A 12,068-nucleotide genomic window follows, 5' to 3' on the forward strand; every position below is an offset into this window, starting at 1 on the left:
CCTGGAAGAATTCATCTTCCACTTGCTTTTTAAGCAGTATTCCCAGAAAAGAATTTTCCTTTTCTTCTTATGTTTTGAAATTTTAATTTTCAACTCCTTGTGAATGGGAGTTTTCTCTCCTTTATGCTCATTCTTCCTTGTTAATGTTCTTGAGTCTGTATTCAATACTATATACTTTTCATCTAGAATGAGATCCTAATTGGGACATCAAGGACTCCTGTTTTATGATGACACTAGAAGTAAAGCAGAGGCACTTACCTAGCTTGTGGTGGCTTGTTCTAAGATGACCACTTTCTCTTGTCCCGCTAGATACACAGATGCGTGCCTTTCTCAGCACAGACGAGAGAGCCCAGCTTCCACTTCCAGGCAGCAAGTCTGGCCTTTGTCTTTCACACGAAGTCAGTTCTGCTGAGAGATTAGAAGTTCTAGTTGCCTCAGTCGACTTCTGGATCTAAAGACTTTCAGGCCCCATGGTTTCCAACCTGCTTATTGCATTTTGCTTTTCTTATATTTATGGTCCTTGGAGATGTTTAACTAATTTTTGACTGTGGCTTTATCTTTTTAGTCATCTCTTTTTGTATTTAATCTGCCATTGCTATTGCTTTTGAGCAGAAAAGTCTTCAAAGCATGAACTTACAAGACTGTTTTTATTGGAAGCCCTCCAATTTCCACTAAACTGACTTTTTCCCTCACATTTCCAAAATAGCTGCCTAAAATGAAGATTCAAGTGACCCTCTGTTACGTAAATTCATCAAAAGTCTGTACCTTTGGGGTTTAGTCTAAGAAATTGAGTCTCTTCTTACCAAAGCATTCTATATATGGGTCAGTGCTCTTTAGCAGCCAATATCCAGAATAAATCATTCCTTTCCGTGGTTTTAGTTATTGTCTAAGGCTAGTTTCTGTAAAATTATATATCTGATTTGACCTTGCCTACCGCTTATTTTTAATTTGTCTTATACATATTGTCCTTGAAATAGATATCTTCCCAATCTCTAGAAACCAACAGAGGGAAGTCATACATCCTTATTTTTCCTCTAAGATTCCCTTTGAGTCACTTAGGCAATATTTATAAGAATTTGAGTGTCTGTAACATTTGAACCTAGCACATTGATTTTTAAAAATGGAAGTAATGGATTCTGCCTTAAAAAGTTTGCAAACTTTTTAAAAATTGTTAAAAGTATTTATTTAGCACCTACTATGAGCAAATAATTGCACTACTATTGTAATTTGGAATGCAGAGAAGCAGCAAACAGATGGTCTGGTTTTATGAAACATAGGCATTAAGATAAATTTATTTGACAGGTTGTTATTGTGTGTCAGCTATGCTATTGTGCTCAGAGATGTGGAAAAATCAAACATAGAGGATAATCCTCATTCTTTTACAGGTTGCCTGGGGATATAAAAACACTAATGGACATGATATAGGGTATATGGTGATAAGTTCTATGAGACAGGAGTAAAGGAAGTGCTGTGGGTGTTGGTTGGGGAAGAGATGAGTTCCAATTGAGCATAGGGGAGATATGAATTGGGAAAGATTTCCCAGAGGAAATGCCATTTGAACAGAACTCAGAGGGATAGTAGTTTTCGGTATGAGGGCAGGAGTTTTCTAGATATGGGGAATAAATGCACAGAAGCAGCAAGCTAGGGGATATGTATAATCAAACAGATACTAGTGGTATTTTATTTTATACTTTGTTCCATTATCTCCCCACATTCAGTCAGTAAGTAAATCAAGGTAAAGTACTCCCATTATTATGGACTTTTTGAAAATTGTTTAACTCCCCATTTTTTCCTCTAACACATTTTTACTTGCATCAGCTTTCAACAACTTCAACTAAACTTTGAAATATTCTCTTTGTAAGCTCACTCTTGTCCTTCCTTATACCTCTTTAATTGGCCCTATATAACACTTTAAAATGATATTTTCATGACCTTGTTTTTAGTTACATTGTCTACTTTCTAATCATGACTCTCTGTTGCTCTTCAACATATACACAGAATTCTGACAGTAAGAACAAAAATGTACTCTTAGGGTGATTTTATTTGTATTTAGTGATTTTTTATTTTTCAAGTTTTTATTAATGGGCTTAATTTTTTAAAAGAGTTTTAGATTTACAGAAAAATTGAACAAAGGGCACATTGAGTCCTATGGAGCACCTTCTTCACACATAGTTTCCCTATTTTTAATATTCTTAGTCATTACTATTTGTTACAATTAATAACCTAATAATGATATTTTTTTTATTAACTGACACCTATAGTTTATTGAGATAGTTTTATAATGCCCTTTTTTCTGTTCCAGAATCCCATTTAGGATACCTCATTACATTTCATTGTCATGTGTCCTTCGGCTCCTCTTGGCTATGACAGTCTCTCAGACTTTTCTTGTTTTTCATGACCTTGACAGTTTTGAAGAGTACTGGTCAGCAATCTTGTACAATGCCCTTGTATTGGGATTTATCTGATGTTTTTCTCATGACTAGACTGGGCTTAAGGGGTTTGAGGAGGAAGATCATTGATATAAAGTCCCATCTTCATAGCATCATAGCAAGGGATCAACACGATTTATGACTTGTGTTGACCTTGATCACCTGGCAGAATTAAGTTTCCCACCATAAAGATACTCATTCCCTCCTGCTCCTTTTCCATACTGCACTCTTTGGAAGGAAGTTATAGTCTGTACTTAAGGAGTTGGAAATTGTGCTCTCATTTATTCATTTTTTTATTCCTCAAAACTTATGAGAAAACGAGGAAGGCAGAGTAAGAATTATTATGCTTCCTCTTTCCATTTCACACATGAGGAAAACTCTGTGATTCAGGAATTTTACATGGCTTAAGTGTGGTCACGACAGACAAATGGAAGAAACAGTATTAGACATTATGTATGCTCTACAGTGCTTTCTCCAAGACAGATTTTGCTGCCAGCCTCAACCATGGCTCTTGAGGCTTTCCTTAGTGTTCTGTCTCTGCATTCTGCCCATTTCTTAGTTTTTATAGTTCTCATTCTATTATAGTTCACTTTGCCTTATTTTTTGACCATGTTCTTTTTGTTTCATTTGCTCTTACACTTCATTTTTGTAGGCACTTAATTTTTTATTACAACTAGTTTTCCAAAATTGAATGAGATCTCGTTGACAAAGACAAGGAGACGCTGGGTGTTTGTAGTTCACATGTGTATCCACATGCATTCTCAGTTTGTCCTGTTCCTTTCATGAATTTAAATGTCTTAAGAGCATTCTAACTAATCAATACTCAAAACAGAAATTTCTGTTTCTGTCTTCATCTTTAATGATGACAATATTTCTTAAAACTTAGATGAGTTTTACATTTTCCTCCCAAACCAAGAAATTTCTTCTTTCAGACTAAGTGGTCCTTGAGAAATGGAGAAATATAGACAAGATATGGCTGGAATAGCTACAAAAGCCTCTTTCAGAAAATTTATAGTTTTTGATTATGGATAATCTGCTAACACAATGATTTTGTTCAACCCTACTCCAAAATAGTGTTTTTTTTTCTGGTTTGATGAGAGAGCTAAACAATATTTGAAGACAGGGGTATATTCTTATGTTTCATGTGGGATCCACTTTCCTAAAGACTTCTGGGACTGCCAATGGGGTCAGAATTTGAGGCCCTGAGAAAAAAAAAAGGAGACATTATTAAGAACATTTTGATGTTTTTGTGTAAAGACTGACAAGATTTGCATATATTTTGGGAGTCTTCTCCTTTGGCTATAACTTCCTTGGTACAAATTAGAGAGAAACTATATTTGTGGTGGTCTGTTGCCCCATTGCATGTGCTGATGAGAATGGTGTGTGTGTGTGTGTGTGTGTGTGTGTGTGTGTGTGTGTTCATGCATGTGTCTTTTTATGAGGTGCTTGGGAAGCAGAAAACATTAACCTCCCCAATTTAGTAACAATCTATTAAGAAAAATAGAAATCTACTTAAATCAGTGAATCTCAAGAAAACTATGATCTGTTATTGGCTTCCCTTGTACTTTTGTCTGAGTCAATTTGACCTGAAAAGTTAGTTATTTAATTTTCACTTTTCAATTTCAAGACAAGAATATAAGACTGAATTTTTTTAATCCTTGCTTCACGACATAAATAATTGATTTAATCAGCAGAACTCAACAACAACAACAACAAAACAAACCTTTTTTCATTGAAATATTTAACAAGTGAAGCCCTCATAATTGCCTTGGGAAAACACTGTTTTAGTGGGCGTTGTAGTGAGACAGTAGGGAAAGTAAAAATCTGAATGATCAGATCCCATTGTGTTTCTAAAACATACAGTTATAGGTCCTGGTTTGGATTTTGTAAACTCCTAATCAAAAGCAAAATATTAAGGAACCCCACTGGCATTTAATCATCCAATGGATCACAGTACATTGTTACAGTGGATCATATTTGATATTTAATAATAATATGGTAGCAAAAAAATAGTGCGCATTGATAGACAGGATTGTTCAATTTAGTATATTCATAGCTGCCTGAAAATGCCCCACACACTTAGTTATTGCATCAGACACTTGTGATTGCCATACTAAACTGTCCTCCCTTATATAAAGAAAGTACAATTTATCAGAAGTTTCCATAACCTTTTAACATTTAGTAAGCAAGATATCAGATTAGAATAAACAATGGTTCCATGTACTATTCCCATTCTAGCTGTTTAGCCAGTTTGTTCTCTTACTATATGAAATATCAACTTCAGGCATGATTGGATTTATAGAGAAATTCTACTACATATATGTATATATTTGTGTATGTATAGATATATATCCACATACATACATATACACTGCTTTTTTATTATAAAAGTAATACATGCTTGTCATAAAAAGAAAAGCAGTACAGATAGGGATAAAACAGAATGTGTTATTCAATCACCCCAGGATAACTACAGTTAACATATTGGTAGTCTTCTATGCATATATATATCACTCTATCTACATATATCTATCCTTTATTAAATAAAAATACCATTCATTTAGTTTTGAAATATTTTTCACTTATATAGCATGTATGTTCATGTCAATACAGATCTACATCATTGTCTTTAAGCAGATATTATTTGATGAACTTCTCATTCAGTTTTTGGATCATGGGGTTAGTCTTTGAGCCTTGGGCCTAGCATAAGGATCAGGAAAGAGGAACTAGGTCAAGAAGCCAAGAGGCAGATGCCATACAATGTAGGTGACAAGGTAAAAAAGAAACCCAGCCCAGAACATCATCCTGCTGTGGAAGTGGCATGTGTAAGCACCTCTTCCTCCACCCCACCGTTCCTCACAACCCTTCATACACAGCACAGTCATAAGAAGCCACCCAAGCACTGTCATAAGAAATATTTGATGGAGCAATTAGTTCTTTCCAGATACATATGTAGAGAGGGCACTGCCTTCCTTGTAGTCATGGTGATTGGACTGAGTGGGAAAGGAGATTTGATTTGGGTAGTGACAAACTTGAGGAAATTTGACAAAGGCTCTCATTAATGGATAGTGGCAGAGGAGAGGAGGTTCCTGACACCTTAAGTGTGAGGCTGATGACACCTAACTTTGTTCCAAGAGTCACTACCCTGGTCCCCTTTCTGAACTGCTGAAAGGTGAGAAATCTGGGATGTCAAGAGGAAAGCTTTTTCTATAACTTTTTCAAACCTTTGGGAGAAGGTTATATCAAAAGGAAACCACCCACCTCTGTCCTCCTCTACTTCCTAGCTGTAAGTTGTAGTTTTTGTATAAGGCAATTATTAAATCATTTTTATCTGTGTTGTTGAAAATGTTAATATATGTATTACAAGAAAGAATATTACATGCCTAATACATTATACCTACTTCTCTTACAGAAATAGATGACAAGAAGGTACCCAACACACAAGAGGAAGTAAGTTTTTAAAAATATTTTGTATAAATGTGTTCAAATCAATTAAAAATGCAAAAATTTGCTTGATTTGATGTGATATAAATAATATGATACAACTGTAATAAAACTTTAGACTGCTCCTTCTGACTGAATAAACAGTAATATAGTGTCATTAAAATTTCTGCCTCTCGGTTACCTTATTCTCTACCTATGTAATGCTAACCCCTGAAAAAACTTTTAAAATAAAATATCACTTTTAATGGCAAAATATGGTATTGACAACTTCAATGTATTGAGTGATTATATATGCACACCACAGGCTAAGCCAAGTAATGTTGGAACCCCAGAGCAAGGAGATGGGGTTGGAGGGATGACACCTCTTACAGGGTCTTCTGGTATGTGGAGCCAAAAGTCTGAGGCCACAGTCTAGGGGGACTGAAGTCTCCAAAGCCTGAGTAAACAGATCCAAGGGATTCACCTAGAAATGTACTCAGATTTAAATTCAGCAGGCTGTCTGAACACTGTCACTCTCTATTCCCTCCACATACATGTGTAGGAGTTTGTATAGAAAATAGAAACCAGGAGAGGCTAGGAGAGCATATAATATAGAATATATGAAACACAAAGTGAATAAACTAGTTCCCAGAAATGAAATAAATATTGAATAGGATGCTGTGCAGGGTTACCTAATCAATTCCCTTGATTGTAGGTGTAGGCATACAGCAATACTTAAAGAGAAAAATGTAGAATGGACAAAATATCAAATAGTATATCACAAGACTTTTCTGAAAATTTTGTGAGATAGTAAAAGTAGAAATGCTTTGAAAACTAAACTCTTATATAAATATAAATTAGTTTTTATTAGTAAGTTTACACTGTGTTACTAAACAACAACAATTAAAAAATTTCTGTAGATTTAATTTTCTATTTGATCTTTAAATATGTGTATGGAAGTAAACATTAAAAATCCATAAACTGATTCCTTCTCAAAACCAGCCAGATGTGAGTGAAACAGTAGAAGTGCCCCAGAAATGTCAATCATCCACATATTTAACATTAATGTAGAGTCACCCTGTCTACACCTGTGCATAGTATGTAGGTATCACAAAACTCTATTCTGGAGAAATTTGCTTATACTATTTGCTCATCTGATGTGGATTTGGAACTGTTTTGTTGAAAGGTTTAGTTTTTAATTGATTGCTTTTGCATCAGATAAATAACATCTTTATGATACCTTTGAGGTAAGGTATCATAAGTTAATCTTTAGTAGGCACAAGGAAAGATGCCTCAGGCTCTATTTACAACTTTGTAAAACAGTTGCTAGTTTAAACTTTGTACATTATGTTCTTCCTAATGTGCATAGCAAGCCTGGAACAATCTTTAAAAAGTATGTTGTAACTATTTACACTTGAGCTTTTCAAAGCAAAAATAATTGCTCCAGATGCGAAAACTCATTGATTAAGACCCGTACCCTTACCACATTAAAACATAAATCAACGTGCTATTAAAACAGAGTCTTTGGCATTTTCTGATTGGGGGTTAGACCATGTAATTTATTAAATGAATAATATGTATATCCATTATATAGAGCTCTGTATTCTTATCTGTATTTTGACCCTGAAATAAGTTGTTATTTTTGTCATTTTGAAATGCAAAATCTCTTCTTCAATAACTTTATCCTGATCCAATAATGCTTAGGTAAGAATGTCACATAGCAGTTTTATTAGGAAAGGACTTATCTTTTAAACATATGAAGAATGTTACCTCAACATTATAATTCCAAGTAAATGGAGGTAATAGTTGAACACGTCAATTCAAGAGGGTTATAGTTTGCTATTACTTTCCAAGGATCCTCATTGTCCCTCTTGAATCACTCAATAACCCCACGAACAGATACTGTTATTCCCTGGACATAGCTTTTGGAATATACTTTGTCATGGAACTCAGACTGTTTTTCTCTCAAATGAAAAGGATTGGTGTCTCTTTTCTTTCTTTTTAAAATAAATTAATGTTATTAGGTGGGAAAGTAAAATGATTTCAAGGCTGCCATGAATGAAGAATCTTATGATTAAGTAGACCCTACAACTCCATATATCTCCTAAGTCTGTGATATCACTAACATGCATATAATTTCTCATTAATTAGATTCTATTTCATGACAGGGAGAAATCAGAAAGCTTTTCATAACATGGCACAGTATTTATTTCCCTCACAGGTCTGATGGCATTGTACTTTGTATCCAAATCTAAGGCTTTTACTTTTTTCTCTTTCTCCACAGTTACAGAATGCATCCCCTAAGCAAAGGAAGCAGAGTGTGTACACACCACCCACCATAAAAGGTACTGTTCAGGTACTGTTTCCGGTTGTCATGAGTGCTGAATCATGGCTGGTCGGCCGTCTGTTCTCTAGGACCACACATTTGATGATAAGCTGGATCTAGTCTCAGCTCTGCAACTTAGCAGTGTGATGTTCAGTAAGATATCTTATCTACTTAAAACTTAGTTTCATCAAGAGTAAAATATGGGGTTGAAAAAGAAATAACTAGAGATCTCAGAATTTCTGTCTAGAAATTCAGAGTTTCCAAAATAATGACAAAGATTATTTTTTACCCTTATTCGCATACTTCCTTAAAGAAATTTTTCCAGAAGCCCTAATTACTCTTGCCAGTGTTGGCAGATGATTACCATTTTTCTCTTGGCTAAAGCAAAGCAGAATAACTTGAATTTCAGGGAGACTGAGGATGAAGTGTTGCCTCATTGTCTTGTGTCAGGAGCAGCTCTAAGAAACTCAATCAAACAGCTATTCACTGTACATGTAACTACTGTTGAAACAACTAAGAATCTAGTTCAGATTCTGAAATTTTCTCCAGAATTGGAACTGCTAAAAGAAGACCTATCAGTATCTTGACCAACATCAGTTCCAGGGAAAGCATCTCTTATTTCTCACACTGAAATGTTCTTAATTTGAGGTAAAGTCTGTCCAGTCTACTCTCTCATGTTTTTTCCAGTCTGGTGCTTGGGCTGTGGGCCCAGTGGTTGATCATGCTCAATTTGTCCAGCTCAGTTTCAACTGCATGAGAGGCCAGCTGAGCAGCTTTCTCTGGAGTTTGGAGAGAGGGCTAAATTGGGAGTGAAATTTCCCACTCTGTATTTGCCCTAGATTTGGGGCCTATTCAGGGAGGTGGGATATAAGTGGACACATTAATAGCTACTTTCAGTAAACTTCCTTCCTCATGCAGCTATAAAACACCATGTTTGCTTGTTCATAAGACTGCAGAACATAATACAATCATCAGCATTGTAGTTTATTCCAGGATAATTATTGAGACTACTAGGCATCTCTCTCTGAAGATAAGTTTAACCATTTTAAAGATGTTTTCCCCATTGTAAGTGATTTTGTACTTTCAAGACACATCAGTTTTGGCATGAATGGGCAACAAGGAAAAATATATGTTCACTCATTTAATGATTTCCTCTGCTGTATTTTAGGTTCACTGAAACTAAATAAATTAATACTGTGCTCATGTCCTCAGAGAATAATAGTATTATTTTTAAAGGAAAATCTTAAACTGAAAGTCTCAAGGGCCCATGATGTTCATTATATTTAGTTCTCAAATATCAAAAGAATATGGGATCCTAACATTTAGAGAAGTTAGTCCTATTACACATTTTTGCATGAAGCCTTATACTGTCAAGACTCCCCGAGATACTCATTTAATGATAATCATTTGTGGTCATAAGTTAATGGCTTGAGAAAGCACAGTAATTGTTTCAAGAGGATATCAGGATATTACTACAAGTCACATAGGTTCTCATTTATAATCAGAAATGATTTGGAAGTCCCCTGCTTATGATAAAAGAAAAGAGAAAGCTAAATGCAAATATTTTATTTGGTTTACCTGTCCCTAAGAGCTAGAAATAAATATTTTAAGACAAAATGAAGCAATGGTAACATATGGCACCTTGTGAGCACATTAAGAGGCTTCAATTATAAAAGATGAACAAAGGAAATATTATTAAGATCTTAAATTTAATGATACAATTCCTCTGAAATGTATAATTCTTCAAATTGCAGTTGAATGGAACATGCAATTATTGAGTGTAAAAACATTTGCTGAGGGCACCATGGTACATGCTTGTAGTCTCAGCTACTTGGGAGGCTGAGGTAGGAGGATGGCTTGAGCCCAGGAGTTGGAGGCTATTGGGCACTATAATCATGCCTGTGAATAGCCACTGCATGCCAGCCTGGGCAACATAGTGAGACCCAGTCTCTAAAAAAAATTCTAAAAAGAAAAAAAAAATTTGTTCTCACAGATCCTTGTTCTACATCTTGTTGTCATTTGTGAATTTTTAAAGGACAGGTATCTAAATATTTCAAAATATCTATTAGGTCTTTGTCTCATGCTAAATTTTCTTTTTTCCAGGTTGAAATATCTTGATGTCAGTTATACCTGTTATTTAGTTATTTTGCCTTCATTCTTGATCTTATAAAAAGCTCCACTTTGCCTATATCATTCTAGAAGTCCATCATTCAAAATGAACCTAATGGTTAAGATGTATTCTGATCAGAAACTTGTGGAGACTTCAATTATGCCTGAAACCTCCTTCGACCCAGATACTTTAATTCTATTAATGCAACCCAAAATCTTATCAGCTTTTTGTGGCAGCATTACACATTGTTGGCAAATAGTGAGCTGATATAAAATCAAAATGTCAAAGTATTTTACAGGTACAGCTTTCCATATTATTCACCATGTATTCCCCATACTGATGTCTTAAATTTGTTTATATCAGAAACTAATACAATACTGTCATCCCAATTGAATTGCCTATGTTGGAGACAGATTGTTACATCGGCATGTTATATTTTGTATCCTGACTCTATTATTCATTCTATTTTCAGCTATCTCAATTGTGTGTCATCATAGATAAGATAAACCTATTTTGCTATTTTTGTCTGATCCATAACAAATGTATGAAACAAAACACAGCCAAAAGAGAGCCCTGCAGCAGCCCATATATCCCCCTCTAATTCACATTGATCCCCTTGTCACCACCATTTAACCATTTATCAAATAGACTTATTATATCAGGGTTCTATCCCTTCATCAGAGGTTATCATCAGCACTCTTATTAGATAAATTGTTGTATTTCAGATACCTTGTGCTAACCATGAGTCATAAATTTATGATATATAGTGCATAAAAATGACAGAAGTTGAAGTTTGCATAGAAAACAGACTTTTTCATTATCTTGTGTAATATCGTGTTTCATGATTATACAGAGAAAGTTCAGATTATCAGAAAACTGACAGCTGATGACTACTACCCATGTATACTTCTCTGGTGTTTATATGGTGGTCAGCACTGTAATTTACAGAACAGCCAATTGAATTATTGTTGGACTGCTTGAATCATGTTTTCAGAAAAGTGGATTTGAATGTTAGGACAGGAAATGGCTGACTCATATCTATCCCCATTGTGTGTGTGTGTGTGTGTGTGTGTGTGTGTGTGTGTGTGTGTGTGTGTTTTACTAGAATGCAAATGCCTTCTACTGAAGAAAGCAAAGTAAGTGCTATTGATTTCAATGGAAATGTGAACATTAATCAAAGCAGCTGACTTAAAAATGACTTTGTAGAGCAGGGCCTATTAGTATTTCATTACCATTCTTAATGCATAGCCAGTCAGATTTTTCATTTATTTCTGTAAAACATCTTTTTCCTCCCATTCTTCATAATTTCTCGTAAAGACTTCAGTGTCTAGATATTTTTCTTCTAAGTCAAACAGACTTCTGATATGTCAAAAATACCTTTGAATGCTTACAGCATTTTAACACTGAAGCTTTTTTTTTCTCCAAAGATGGCTATGATCTTAATTTTTTTTCAACCTCTTCTCATAATAAAGAAATAAATACAAATACAGAATAAATCAGAGAGCAAATCAACCTGGACCAATAAGAAGGCTAACATGGATTTTGGAGCGTGGAAGATGAAAGTGGCAAGAATGGCAAGAATAAGACGTACTTCAGATCACCAACTGAAACATGATCTTCCAGTCGGGGAAAACAGCTGATCATGGTGATTTCCTGGAATTCAATATGAAAAGACATGGACTTTGGTGGACAAGCCATCACAGTTCCAACCTCAATGCCACCACTTATTAGCTGTGCAACCTTCAGAAAATCAATGGGTTGTTCACCCCAGAAAACAACA

At 35.0% G+C, this 12,068-nt stretch overlaps 1 protein-coding gene across 6 annotated transcripts in view; it reads left to right on the plus strand.

Moving 5' to 3' along the window:
- The window catches only part of PPP1R1C (protein phosphatase 1 regulatory inhibitor subunit 1C), a 174,787-nt gene that overhangs the window by 96,435 nt on the left and 66,284 nt on the right, over positions 1-12,068 (plus strand). For 5 of the 6 annotated variants that reach the window (XR_008659594.2, XM_055289933.2, XM_063645624.1 and 2 more), the window contains 2 exons: positions 5,842-5,879; positions 8,137-8,197. Coding sequence is in view for 4 of the 6 variants with exons in the window: in XM_055289933.2 (XP_055145908.1) it covers positions 5,842-5,879; positions 8,137-8,197 (99 nt within the window). In the remaining 2 variants the exon portion in view is untranslated. Of the gene's footprint in view, positions 1-5,841; positions 5,880-8,136; positions 8,209-12,068 lie in introns of all 6 variants that reach the window. The other variant, XR_010122379.1, reaches the window with a different exon arrangement.

Source organism: Symphalangus syndactylus, chromosome 8, assembly GCF_028878055.3.
Source record: "Symphalangus syndactylus isolate Jambi chromosome 8, NHGRI_mSymSyn1-v2.1_pri, whole genome shotgun sequence".
Classification (NCBI taxonomy): domain Eukaryota; kingdom Metazoa; phylum Chordata; class Mammalia; order Primates; family Hylobatidae; genus Symphalangus; species Symphalangus syndactylus.